The sequence below is a fragment of the Beta vulgaris genome, chromosome 9 (genome assembly GCF_026745355.1).
Source record: "Beta vulgaris subsp. vulgaris cultivar EL10 chromosome 9, EL10.2, whole genome shotgun sequence".
In the NCBI taxonomy this organism is placed as follows: domain Eukaryota; kingdom Viridiplantae; phylum Streptophyta; class Magnoliopsida; order Caryophyllales; family Amaranthaceae; genus Beta; species Beta vulgaris.
In genome coordinates, this window is record NC_079210.1 from 50707855 (window position 1) to 50722128 (window position 14274).

Sequence of the window (14274 nt, forward strand, 5' to 3'; positions counted from 1 at the left end):
TGTACTTCCAATTTTACTTAAAGGCCATTTATTTGTTTCCAATTAGTTATGTGATCATGAACATGTATTACAAGGTTGAGAAAAGTATCACATGACACATATATTGAATAATATCATGTAGTATTATTCCTTTGATAGGAATATCTTTTAATATATTTGTATATTTTTATCATATACTTCCTCCTTTTTTAATAGCTGCAATTTAATTTTTGCACAGTTCATATGACAATCTTGCCTCATAAATTTATAACTAATGCATAAAAACAAAAATTGAGCATATAAGATCTTGTTGAATTCATCTTAATGTATATTCATACTATCAAGTAATAGATAATTAGACATATTAATAAAGGGGAGAAAAGTACTTTACTTTTAGACAAATTGGATGTTGGAGCACACTTAAATGCTTGACAATACGTCTAGGGTGGACTGGGTTTACAATAATTTATTGTGCACAAAACTGACTTTATCACTCGAAAACTGACTATATAAGGGGAAAAAAAAATCCAACTCTATCAAAATCAAACGAAGACTGACTATCAAATGGTCTACACTCTACCGTATATAATAAATTATTGTAAATTCGATCCATTCAAATTTAATAAAATCGAGCATGCGCAAGTTAGTCCACTTAGTCATTAAGCCCAAAAAGAAATAATCGAGGAAGCCCACACAACTCCAAATTGATTTTAAAGCTCAACTTCGTCAATGTCTTAACATCGGTTACAGTTTTTCAATACCAGAAAAACTCTCAGTCACCGGACGTCAAATCTCGCCGGAATTAGGTCAAAGGAGAGAGAAAAACAATGGAGTGGGTCAGAGATCAAGTCGATGCTATCAAATCAATTCAGATCAGACAACTTCTCAATCAAGCTGTTAGTCTTGGTTCGTCCGTGTTTTCTTCTAAATCTCAATTTTATCTCATCTTTTTTGTAGTTTTTGTTTTCACATTTGTATAATTTGTAGTTTGTTATTGATCGATGTGTTCTTTTGTTGTTGAATTGTATATGAAAGTTGCTCAATTGAGGTCTGGCTGTAATTAGGGTTCTGGAAGTATCTATTTATACGATTTTTGGTTGGTTTAATAAAATTATTGTTTCAATGTTTTTTTGTTGGTTTGTAATGAGGATTATTTTGATTTTTAGAGAGGAATTGAGCAATGTTCAATTTCTGAATTTCGAAATTCTGCATTTGTTGAAGTTGATGGTGTGCAATCGAAGGATTTAGTAAATTGTAGTCGAATTCGATAGCTTTAGTTGAAGAATCCTGTGAAGTTAGGATTTGAGTGATAATGAAGATGATTGAAGAAAGCCAGTGTTTGATACATCATGTTGGACGCTTGAATTAACAATTTTAAGGGTTTGATCTCGTCGTTACATGGCATAGTTACGACTTACGCGCACTTGGCTAGGTTTTTTTACTACTAATTATTGGCTTGCTAAGCAAATGAGAGGTTTATGTTGATAATTCCCCCATTTCTGCGAGTATTGATCTTAATTCTTATAAATGGTAGTACTTGTCTACTTGACATACTATCCCCCAAAGGCCCAAACGCAGAGAGGATCCACACCTTGGGGTGGCTGTCATTGTTGTTCGTGGAGTTGCTTGAACCTCAATCCACCTGAAGAACCCTTAGGAAAGCTCTGAAAGTAATTAGGCAGTTGATTTTTTTTGGTTTTGCTTAATTTGATTTTTAATGTGAATGATGGCTAGACTTCACTGTTTTGTATAGTAAGATATAGCTGACAAATGCACACAATATGATTTACAGCTTCGATCCCTTTAACTAATACTAATATCTACTGCTGTATCCTTTTTGATATTTTATTTTCCCCCTATTTTCTAGTGTGAAATTTGTTGGTTTTAGTTATTAGTTACTCAATTTTGTGCCTCTCTTTTAGGAATGATTGTTACCTCTGCACTGATAATATGGAAGGCCTTGATGTGCTTTACCGGGAGTGAATCTCCCGTCGTTGTTGTCCTTTCTGGAAGCATGGAACCGGGCTTCAAGAGGGTGAGTCTTGCCTGATTTCATTCTATATTTTCAAAATACTTACTAAGTGCTGGTGAAGGTAGTTTTTGTTTATAGTTTTAGACATTTAGTACTTTATACATGCCTGCTAGAGGTATATAGAGATTATTAGATTGTGTATATGCTCATTACAATGTTTATTTGGGATGGTTGTTAAGCTGCTGAATAGTGTGGCTTGCTTCTTTACTCATTATTTGCTGCAATTTTTACTATTCAAGATTGCTTATATGGTGAGCAATTGTCTGTTACTTTTTCTGTTGTTCCGTTGTTCATTTGATGGATTTAGCAAGAAAACTAAGATTATTGTGCTCACCTGTTAGTTCACCTTGAATGAGCTTCTTGACAGCACATGAAGGATACATTTTTTGCTACTTTATGCTTTTGACTTCAAAGAATGACTGAGAAACTGTTTCTTTAGATTGATGCTTAATATGACTTCATTGTTTTGCCAGGGAGATATATTGTTCTTGCATATGAGCAAGGATCCTATTCGTGCAGGGGAGATAGTTGTATTTAATGTTGATGTAAGTTATCTTATAACTTTTTCGGCATTTAAGTTTAACATCAGTTAGTTATTCAAAATTTGAACTTGCAAACTAAGGACATTTCTTTCTAATATTCACAAAGTTATGAGTTAATCTGCTAGAAAATTATTCCCCCCTTTTTAATAATGATATATGCATGGGACTGGTTAAAAATTAGGCACTGGCTATCTTTATTTTGTTTAATTTGTATGACAATGTTCTCAAGTATGAATATTTTTTTTGGTTTCTCTTGTTAATGGCTGATATAAGTTAAATGTTACTTATTTTGCAGGGCCGTGAAATTCCAATTGTCCATCGAGTTATCAAGGTAGGTCCATGTACCCTTGAAATGGTTATAGATGGTTAGCTAGGATTCCAGTTTACCAATTTCCATGAACGTGTTACTAGAGTACCAGATTTCAATATCATTCACCCTCTATTCGCATTTTTGTATTGGAATTTTTGAACCCCAATGGGGTTTTGTCCATCTTAAGAATTGAAATTGATCAGTGTGATGACATGCACCAAATACAACTTAAGAACTTAGACCATTCTCAATTTCATCTTTCTTTGTGTTTTGAGGTTGATATTAAGCCAACATAATACTGTTTCAACTAGTTTTCTGGCTTTGGATATCTATATCTTGCTTCAAATGAATAACTGTTAAGTCAAATAAAAGTGGTAGAATTATCCGCCTCTTCTACACCTTTTTTTACAATCTAACACTGAAGCTTATAGATGTTGGTGATAAGTTTGAAGAACTACATGTTTATTTTTGATGACTACCAGATTCAGTATTCTCTTCTCCCCATAATTTTTTTTAACTATATATTTTGGTAATGTTAGTTATTATTGTTCATCAACTATCATTGTTAATCTTACAGGTTCATGAACGTAAAGACACTGGCGAAGTTGACGTCCTTACGAAAGGTACCAATGTATTTTAAATCTATTATTTGAGCTATTGGCTGGTATAGTTACTCTATTAATGTAGGTCTTGACCATATTTGTGGGTTTTGTCATTCTATGGCTATTGCCTATTGCCTATTGGAACTCTTTTCTCATTGCTGATATGCTATTTGTTCCCTCAACTTTCTGAGTTATTCCTTTTTTCATGTCAATTCAGGTGACAACAATTATGGTGATGACCGGCTTTTGTACGCTCATGGTCAACAGTGGCTTCAACGACACCATATAATGGGCCGAGCTGTAGGGTAAGCCTTGACATCCTTTTTGGTCACATACTTGCCAAAGGGGATCTCTCATGTGGCCGTGCCAGTTGTGTGAAGCATAAGTGCATAACTAAGAATGTGACTAGTGGGATCTTGAGTTGGCTCATTGCACCATTATATTGTTATATGCTTGATGCTGTAGGATATGCATTATTGCTTCATACGCATTTTCTTTATTTCCATTTGTCATGGTGCAGGTTCCTACCATATGTTGGCTGGGTCACGATCATCATGACTGAAAAGCCAGTGATCAAGGTAAATTCCTAAGTACCGTATATAAATGTTCCTCCAAGTTAGAGTACTTGTAAGTCACTAAGCTGTAACTTCTAAGAGTTTTACCCTTGACATAGGTTTAGGTTACTTCTAGCCTTTCTTCTGAGGTGTGGGAAAACAATGTTGGGATGGAAGTGGTGCTGGACAATTGGAATCCATGGTGAATGGTGGGAGTGAATGAAGGCAGTGTGGTGGAATTGTTTTCTTTGGTGTATTTAGACGGGATTTGAATTTTTGATCATAGGTCTTGTCTACCACCCTTGAGACTTCTATATCCTAAGCTAGTTGTTGTCGGCAGTGTGTGGTAGTGTGGTGGAATTGTTGATTGACAATCTGGTGGTAGGAAGGAAGAAAGAGAAGGGGGATTATGTTGTTTCATTTATCTAAGAGAACAAACACTTCAAAAGGGATTCATATTTCTTTTCTCACTTAAATTAAATAAACATAACGCATTTCCTTTCCCTTCATTCCCTTCTTCTACTCCTTGACCTTTCCATTGTGTCAATCGAATGGCCTTTGAGTTTCTAGTGACATTCTTTATCATATTTGGCATATATGATCACCAAATGACTTTTTTGTTTCTTTTGAGAAAAATGAAGTTTAGACAGTATATATTTATCTTTATATAATATTTTTCTTAACTGGCAATAATTAATAAGCAATTAGAAGTTTATCTTCAGGCCTCAGCCTTTACAAATAACCTGAGTTCTTGTTTCTCCTTGCAGTATTTATTGATAGGTGCCTTGGGATTACTTGTTATTACTTCAAAGGACTGACAATTTAGATGAAAGTAGCTGGTTCGGATTACTGCCACACTCAAGAATGGTTTTCCTGTGGCTTAGCAGCATTGATACATGTAGTTTTTAATGTCTTACATGTCTGTTTGACAGACACATAATGTCGAAGCTTTGTATGATGATTTTGTCAAATATACGCAGACAGATATTCTGCCGAAAATTCACAGTTTATGTTGTTGATTGGTATGACCCTGCAACCATATCTTTCTTTCTCTTTTTTTTTTTCGTTCTTTTTTAGCAACGGGGAAAACAAACATGAACTAGAGGACATTTCTAGAACTTGTGGCTAGTTTATGAGTTTCAAGGACACAAGAACAACTTTAACACGTGTAGTAAAATGGATATGTTCTGATGTTTTTAGCAAGATTGAGCCCTTCACAGTTTCCTCTTTCTGGATTTGCAATGCAGTAGACTGCCTCAAGTGAATCTGTGAGAACCCTGATTTGTGGGACTTTGTTGCGCACGTCTTGGATGCCTCTCTCGATTGCATAAATTTTTTCGTTCGGGGAGGAGTGGCGAAGATCTACCTAGCTCCTCATTCACGCTAATCTGAAGGCTTTATATCCAATCCAATCGCTGCCTTCTGCCTATTCCTATGAGATCACTTCCCATGCTTCCAAGCCCCCATCCACTATAATATCCATCGTCTCAATGGAGGACTCTCTGGCTCCCCCCACAACGACTATGCTTCGACATGAGAAGTGAAAACTCCATCCTGCTCTCCGAAGTCTGAATCCCTCCTTTTCTTTTCCTAATATATACATGAATCTCATGGTGTCACTTGTGAGCCTTCTAAAGACCACTTTCTTTTATGTGCAGCCATACACCATATCGCCAAAGGGAAGCAATACATTTCACAACAACAACCTGTCGAGCATGTCTATAATAGTATTGCTTAAAACTGTAATTATCATCAAGCGAAAAGAAGGCAAAACTTTAAAGAGAGAAACTTAGACTTATGATGAGTATAAAGTGCTAGCCAAGAATGATTAAGAAAACATATACTCCCTCCGTTTCCTAAAGATCTTCCCACTTACTGTTCCTACAGATACCAAGGAAAATCAAGTTGTGTGGGGGCTTGGTGTGAGTAAAATAGGAGAGAGAAAGGGGTTAAAATAAATATATCAAATAAAAATGGGTTAAAGTAGGAGAGAGAAAGGGAGTAAAATTGAATTAATAATGTAATGGTGGACCATATGATAGTGACATGAGAGGGTAAATAGGGAAATTTGTTTTGCCAAATAAGGAATAAAGCAAAAGAGGGAAGATCTTTTGAAAACACCCTTAAACGGAAAGAGGAAAGATCTTTAGGAAACGGAGGGAGTATGTTGCATGAAAACGAATACAGACATGAATAAAGAGACTATACAGACACAGAAAAATGCTATCTAAAATAAGCAAAGATATGATGGAAAAGAATGATATGTCGTTGAATTCTAGAAAATAATAAAATTCTTGTTATACTTTAATTTCGAATTTCTATTGTATCACTAATTATTATGAACACATTATTGTGTTCGTTGCTTTATTTTTCTTTAATTTCTCACATGCCTTACCTTTTTATCAAATGAATTATTACAGTGGCGTATCTAGAAATTGACCCACGTGGGTTCGAAATCATTCAAAGAAAAAAAAAATCAAAACAGATTAGTTAAATTACAATACACTAGTCCAAATTTTATACTACAACCAAAAATTACATTTAAAAACTAGTAAAATCAGTTATGACTTACTATAATTTGTTTATCATCCATTCTTTAAATGTTAAAATTATCCCATGCAATATCTAGTATTTAACACTAACTTTCTCATCTTTCAATCACCTTTTGAAAATAATCCCAACTTGGTATTATTCAGGAACTTTCTCAAGTTTTAGAGGGCTTTCTCAAAATAATCCATGCCCTTACTTTTCTTGCATTTTTTAACCAGTTTGGATATGTTTTATATAGAACAATAAAGGAGGAATAACACACTTCTAACTAGGGATGGCAATCCAATTCGAATCCGAATCCGACCCTAGTCCGCTCCGATCCGAAGGAAAAAATCCGAGTTGACTCCGACAAAAAAGTAATCCGACTCCGATTCCGTTTAAAAAATCCGACTCCGAGTCGGAGGAGGGTCGGAGTCGGATCTCATAAAATAATCCGACATCGGAATCCGACTCCGACTTTGAGTCAATTGATCCTTTTTTCTTATTTATGTAATGTATTATTTATGTATAATCTGACTTCGACTTTCAGCCAGTTGTATTATATAGGATTTTCCCACAGAAAAAATGATTAAAAAATTGGAAGAAAAATAAGTCGGATCAGGTTCGGAGTCGGATGTTCGGATTTTAAGTCGGATGTCCAGATTTTAAGTCGGGTCGGATCTCAGAGTCGGATGTTCGGATTTTAGGTCGGGTCGGATTCGGATTTTCAAAGTCGGATCTCGGAGTCGGACTCATATTTAAAATCCGACTTTCTGTAGGGTCGGAGTCGGATTATGCATAATCCGGTCCAAGTCCGACTCGTTGCTATTCCTACTTCTAACTGTTATAACTTATAAGAAGAGCGTAAGAAATGTAGAAGTTACTTATAGCACTTAGAAATATTACTTAGCACTTAGAAATAGTAAGTTTTATAAAATAGAGAGTCCAAATTATTTAATAAGATAACACTCAATCTTTTTAGAATTTCTCATAACAATTCAAAGCCAAAATTATTTTCAAATGATAGGTAAAAGTTGAGATTGTTTAGATAGATTTTCACAAAATAAAATGAACAGAATGAGAATCACATATTCCCTAAGACTTTAAAGGAAAAAAAAAAGTTGAACTCACATAAAAAACGAAACAAAAAAAAAAAGAAAGCAATGAGGCAGGAGCCTGCAAGTAAAACAAGAAAAGAGAAATAAGAAAGAGGAGAAGCAAAACGCTCTTGAAGTCTTCATTGGAATCGATCCCGCGTCCAACATTTGGGAAAAAAATTCATCTTGCTCAGCTAACCACTGAGCCAAATGTTTTCAATCAAACAAATAGCGCGCGGAAAATTAATATACAAATTTTTATTTTTCGTTTTTTTGGGTCAGTTTTCTCTTTTTTTTTCAGGATTTTGCGTGGGTTCAGTTGAACCCACTGAACCCACGCCCCTGGCTACAAAGGATGTAAGTCATGTAACTAAATGTCTTAGATATATTCATTAGAATACTTAAATGTCGATATAGATGAAAATAGAAGACATGTCATTTGAAGTGTCCAACACATATTTAGACGTATCTAAAATATATACGTAAAACAACATTAAACACAAAGTTTTCGAGCAACCTAAATTGTAAGCCTCAACTCAAGCATAACTAGTTTGGATTTTACATGATGATTTCAAACATTGGCTCAGTTTTTTTTTTTGCAAGGGTTTATGAAATTATTTAGTGTGAGATGCCAAAAATATTCGGGTTCGGATCAACATGGGTTTGGTAAACGGGTCCTTCAAAACTTCACAGTTCATAATTTCAGAGCATAACATCAATGGTTTTTCTACTCAAAATTGACTCCATTAATCCCCAAAATTGACCTCTTTCTCTCTCTAATGTCCAAAAGATTACTCTCTCTCATCAAACCTCGCCAAAACCTCAACTCAAAATCCGCAAAAACTCCTTTTTATGAACCTAATATCAAGAAATTGGCGAATAAAACTTGCGAATTACTCAAAACCCACAAAAATTGGGAGCAAACCCTCGAAACCCTTCTTTCTGAAGAATCAATTGATGCCTCAGAAATTGCCCATCTCGTTTTTGATCGAATTCAGGACGTTGGTTTGAGTTTAAAGTTTTATGATTGGTTTTCTCATCGAAAATACTGTTCTCCACTTGATGTGTATGCGTTTTCTTCTCTTCTTAAGATATTAGGGATTAATAGATTGTTTGCTGAGGTTGAAAATGTGCTAATTTGCATGAAAAATGAGGGTGTTTTGCCTACTATTGAAGCTTTTGATGTGTTAATTCAAGCTTATGTTGATGCTAAGTTGGTTAATAAAGCTAGGGAGTTGTATATATTTGTAAATGATAAGTTTAATTGTATGCCTAGTGTTTATTCTTGTAATTCGTTGCTTAATGGTTTGGTGAAGAATGGTGATGTTAAGATTGCACTGGAAGTGTATGATGAAATGCTTGAGAGAGATGGTGGTGGTGGGAAGTGTTGTTTGGATAATTATAGTACGAGTGTAGTGGTGAGGGGTTTGTGTGAGCGAGGAAAGGTTGAGGAGGGGAGGAAGTTGATTGAGGATAGGTGGGGAAAGGGTTGTGTACCAAATGTTGTGTTTTATAATACTTTGATTAATGGCTATTGTAAGAGAGGCGAGATTGTAAAGGCGAAGAGGGTTTTACAAGAGATGGAGTTAAAAGGTTTTTTGCTGACTGTGGAGACGTATGGAGCTATGATAAGTGGATTTTGCAAAGAAGGGGATTTTGAGGAGGTTGATAGACTTTTAACGGAGATGAAAATGAGGGGTTTGAAGGTCAATCTTCAGATTCATAATAATATAATTGATGCCCGGTATAAACATGGTTGTTCAGTGGAGCCTTACGGCATGCTTAGAAAAATCATGGACAATCACTGTAAGCCAGATATCATGACGTATAATATTCTAATTTCAGGGTTATGTGGTATTGGGAAGGTTGAGGAAGCTAATGCACTTTTAGGGCAGGCTGTTAGAAGGGGTTTGACGCCAGATCAATATAGTTATACTCCTTTTATTCATTTCTATTGCAAACAAGGCGACCCTGATAGGGCTTCTTGTTTTCTCATTGAAATGACAGAGAGAGGTCATATACCTGATATGGTTACTTATGGAGCTCTTGTGCATGGCCTTGTTGTGAGTGGTGAGATTGAAGCTGCATCAAACATTCAGAAGCGAATGATTGAGAGGGGAATTATCCCTGATGCTGGAATCTACAATGTTCTTATGAGTGGATTATTTAGAAAAGGGATGATGTCTGCTGCAAAACAGTTGCTTTGTGAGATGCTTGACCATAATGTACATCCCCATGCATTTGTCTACACAACATTGGTTGATGGCTTTGCCAGAAACGGTAATCTTGATGAAGCGAAAAAGATCTTTGAACTTGCTATTGAAAAAGATTTGGATCCTGGGGTTGTGGGATACAATGCCATGATCAAGGCATATAGCAAACTTGGGAAAATGAATGATGCAATGCTCTACTTCAGGAAAATGACACAGAGACACATCTCTCCGGATGTATATAGTTATTCAACATTAATAGATGGCTATGTCAAGCAACATGAGTTGAATAATGCATTGCGGATGTTCAGAGAGATGATTGAAAAGAAACTTAAACCAAATGTGGTCACTTACACATCTCTTATTAATGGGTATTGTCGCCAAGGCAATTTAGTTGGAGCTGAGAAAGCTTTCAAGGAGATGCAATGCCATGGTTTGTTGCCTAACGTTATCACTTATAGCATACTTATTGGTGGATATTGCAAGGGGGGCTATCTTTTCAAAGCAGTATCCACATTTGAAAGGATGCTGATTAATAAATGCACCCCAAACGATGTTACATTTAATTATTTAGTTAACGGATTTACAAATGCTGTGCCTGCTGCAATGGTTGAGCAGGATAGTGGAACTGAGGAGCTCGAAAATTCAATATTTCTGAATCTATATAAAAGATTGCTTTCAGATGATTTACCTCCAAGAAAGTCGGTATATATTTGCATTCTCATCTGCCTTTGCCAGCACAGAATGCTCACAACTGCTTTGCAGCTGACACAAAAAATTATGAGTAGGAAAATCCTTGAAGATTCATTTACTTTCATTGTTTTGCTTCATGGTATCTGCCTGGTAGGACGATCAAGGGAATGGAGAAATTTGATCAAGTGTAATTTGAAAGAGCTGGACATTCATATTGCTTTGGGGTACTCAAAGTTGTTGGATATGCACCTCCCAGAAGGGATATCACCTGATGCTTCATTCATCTTACAGCAGTTAACTGAGGATTGCAAGTTTAACAGCCATGAAGAAGATCATCGTACAGCTTCTGTGTGTTAGTGGAAACGAAACTTATATTCTAATATCGTACAAACCAATCAATGACAAAACTTTTGGGTCCAAGCGAGTGCTTATGCTGGAATTCCCATTGGCGGATTATGCTGTGTTCTTCTTTGTCATTTGGTATGACCCATGAACTTAAATGATCAGTGGTTGATTGATGATAGAAGAGGACGTTTTGAGGGACTAGCTCTATACTCATCCCAAGAGCATCATGCTCTATGCTCTTCTGGCTTGTGCAGGCTTTGGTATGTCTTGAAATCTTATTGCTTATTCAGCTGTGTCTTTGCTCATTCCTCTTCAAACTTGTGCCTTTTTGTATGATCCCATGTCAATTTGTTGATTACCTTAATTAATGTTTATTATGGTACTATTATGTGCTTCCTCATGTGTCTCTAATAATTCCTTCTTTGCTCTTGCCTACATTAGTGTCAACTCCTCCCAGAAAATAAATACAGGGGATGAATTGCCAAAATTGTGTAAAAAGAATGAGTAACAAATTGATTTTAAGACATTCGTTGACAACATATTGGTATATATAATAAACAAGAGCTCTTTGATGAACTGATATAAAAAAGCAGCTCAGGTGTCAAATAAGCCTAAATTGTGCCAGCTTTCAATATTTTCAGCTGGATTGAACTGAAACTCATAACATGAACACATTGCTTCAAATCTTCTCTTTTCTCTCTGCCCCTTATCACATCTTTTTCTTGAAGTTTCTTTTAACATGTTATCATTATTATTTTGGTGGTTATGTCATAAAGAGGGAGAAAGAGAGGTAATTACGTGTGGACTGTTCACTCGCGACTCGACAGGAAAGTTGGATTTTGCAAAAAAATAATGCTTGTATGTGATAGGAGTTTTTTCTCTTTCACCAACTGTCAGAAAGCCCTTATTTTTTGCATCAGCAGTGTTAAGTGGTCTTTTTTTGGTGGTAGTCTTGATAAGATTTCAAAACTGATATTTGCCTTGTTGGGCCTGAGATTACCAGGGGTCATGAAGTTTAGTGATCAAGGATTTTCGTTCATGTCCCATTAACTATGATGATGCCGACTTTTGGAAGTGTTAATCTTGGAAAACTTTCTTGTTATCTTCATGTGTAGCAACGGACATAATAGCCTTTGGGTGATGAGGTTTTCTAGGATAGTTGCGTCATCACAGAACTTATAATTCTCTTTAAAGTGAAGTCCAATAATCCATCTTTTGTTCACGAAACTGAGTAGATTCCCACCTGAGGTTTGCTTCCCGAGCTAACAGTCTTGAATATGTTACTTTTGGTCAATATTGGAAATGAGCAGCTCTCTTCATCACAAACTCATACATAAAAAGATTTTTGAAAGAAATGTACTTCTATTTGACCCTTTATAGAGAGCTAAAACCTTCGTTTATTAATCAAATGAGATGCTAAAGGGTTTTCTTTACAAATTGCATTTATCTTCTAGAAGCATGAGTGTGGATTGCATAGTACTTTGTTGCATATAATATCAGTGTTTGGTGTGAATGTGTCTGGTTTACAACAGAGTTTTTTCTCTATGACCAATATTATTTGTTATACATGACAAAGCAGACCCCCTGGTGAATGTGTCTGGTTTACAACGGAGTTTTTTTATCTCTATGACCAATATTCATTTGCTATACATGACAAAGCAGACCCCCTGATCTGTACTCTCCTGTTCCTTTTTCGTTTGCATAGTTGCGAAATGCAGATTGACTGTGTTTGTGATGCGCCCTGCAACTTTATGAGTTGGCATAGCTGGCTGGAGGTCTGCAGCTTCTTTTGCACAAAACATGGTAAGCTCTCTTGAATTTCTTAATGGAAAGACAGAAGCTGAAACGTTGTACAACTTTTTTCTTTTTTTTGAAGGAAAGGTGCTGTGCAATAGGTTAAGGGAGGGACAAAGTGGCCATGAACAAGTCTGGCGAGATTATGAAACACACAATTGCCAACCTTACGCACGTGAGCCACGCGATTGTACTTCATTTACATAGCTACATCCCTATTTTTTTTTGGTATTAAGTAAGAGTAAAGATAAGGAGTGCCTACTATTAGAAATTTTGAACATTATACTATTGTCCTAGGTCCATTTTGACATCCTTGGTCAGAAATCAGCCTTATTTTGGAGATTCGACACCAGATACAGGTTACATCACCTGCCGACGTTTTATTATGCCTTCTGCTTTCATGGATTCAAGAAAGGGTTGTGCCTACGTTCACATTGGCTTACGAACAAATATTTAGGGCTCGATCCTCGGATGAAGGGCAAGGAAGAACGTCACTGAGTGGCCCTTGTTAGACATGGTGCTATGTACCAGCAATATGTAAAGCAGACGATTGAATTTCAAGAGCATATCCAACTTTATTGATTTATGTAAATGTATCTTGTTGATTTAGTGTAATTAAAGATGAAAGAACAATCATTGTGATTTTGTAAATAATAGTTCTAGCATTACCTATTTCATCTTAGCAGTGTTGCTAATGTACAAATGGGATAAAAGAAAGTAAATCACAAGTTTGCGTTTGGTTTCGTGAAAAACGAGATTAAGTTTATTTTTTAATTATCCAAAGATTATGAATCTACTCCCTCTTTTAATTTGTTTCACATGTTTTCTAGATTCTCATTCTTCTGTTGAATTGAAATTTTGAATTTTAAACTTATATGAGAAGATATTTCAAAATTTGGAAGTATTTCTAGATACACATTCTACTTTATCTCCTTATAACTTAGTGGATAATGGGATTTATGTTGTTTAACTTTCCAAAAGTTTAGTCAAATATACCCTAAGTAATCAACATGATCCTTTGCTGGATCAACTCATTTTTCAATCCCAATTGTGTTGCTTTTCAAATATAACATCAAAATATTTTCGGGACAAATTTATATGCTCTTGTTTGTTGTTTGTTACAGTTCTTGTCTGTTCATATATTTTTAAAGATAAATTTATTACACATATCTTGATGCTAAATTTATAACTAATATGGATCACATTGAGAATTACTTATCGATACTCGATGGATCAAATTTGAGATTAATATGGAAAGAGACCTTAAAAATTTTATTTTTGGGAGAAAAGCACACTAAACAATTTATAGAAATCAAATAAGAGTTTACAAAAGAACCTCACAAGGCACTTCTTCAATCCACACCCTCATCTCACTATACTCCCTACTAAGGTGGGCAACAGAGCAAGCTTATGAGCGGCACACATGATTAAAAACAAGAGTAAAGTTTGTATTCTCCTGCATTCCTCTTCTGATATGAGTAACGAATTTCAAACAATCATTTTCAAGTACCAAACTACCAAGACCCACTTCTTGTGCAATTTTCAAAGCATGCCTAAGTGCAAGGGTTTCAGTCACCTCCATCTCCA

The 14274-nt window shown here is 35.6% G+C and overlaps 2 protein-coding genes across 11 annotated transcripts; both read left to right on the plus strand.

The window, feature by feature from the left end:
* The first annotated feature begins 646 nt into the window (after window positions 1–646).
* On the plus strand, window positions 647–5058 carry LOC104904570 (uncharacterized). Its single transcript, XM_010692852.4, has 8 exons — window positions 647–885; window positions 1902–2014; window positions 2485–2556; window positions 2849–2884; window positions 3441–3486; window positions 3683–3770; window positions 3986–4043; window positions 4787–5058. The coding sequence occupies exons 1-8, from the start codon at window positions 807–809 to the stop codon at window positions 4835–4837; spliced, it is 543 nt and encodes a 180-aa protein (XP_010691154.1). The 5' UTR covers window positions 647–806; the 3' UTR covers window positions 4838–5058.
* Window positions 5059–8160: 3102 nt separating this feature from the next.
* LOC104904571 (pentatricopeptide repeat-containing protein At1g52620) lies at window positions 8161–13498 on the plus strand. 10 transcript variants are annotated; one of them, XM_048635957.2, is made up of 4 exons: window positions 8161–11153; window positions 12599–12696; window positions 12770–12862; window positions 12985–13498. In XM_048635957.2, exon 1 carries the CDS (start codon window positions 8425–8427, stop codon window positions 10903–10905), a length of 2481 nt encoding a protein of 826 aa, XP_048491914.1. In that variant the 5' UTR covers window positions 8161–8424; the 3' UTR covers window positions 10906–11153; window positions 12599–12696; window positions 12770–12862; window positions 12985–13498. The 10 variants fall into 10 exon arrangements, with proteins under 10 accessions (XP_048491914.1, XP_048491915.1, XP_048491916.1 ...); XM_048635958.2 differs by having other exon boundaries at window positions 12775–12862; XM_048635959.2 differs by having other exon boundaries at window positions 12599–12668.
* Window positions 13499–14274: the final 776 nt, after the last annotated feature.

Excerpts from the sequence above, each read along its gene's own strand:
- LOC104904570 (XM_010692852.4), top strand. The coding sequence starts at position 807 with ATGGAGTGGGTCAGAGATCAAGTCGATGCTATCAAATCAATTCAGATC. Across the intron at positions 2,557-2,848 it reads TAGTTGTATTTAATGTTGAT|GGCCGTGAAATTCCAATTGT; the intron begins GTAAGTTATCTT and ends CTTATTTTGCAG. Across the intron at positions 2,885-3,440 it reads TTGTCCATCGAGTTATCAAG|GTTCATGAACGTAAAGACAC; the intron begins GTAGGTCCATGT and ends TTAATCTTACAG.
- LOC104904571 (XM_019252065.3), top strand. The coding sequence starts at position 8,425 with ATGTCCAAAAGATTACTCTCTCTCATCAAACCTCGCCAAAACCTCAAC.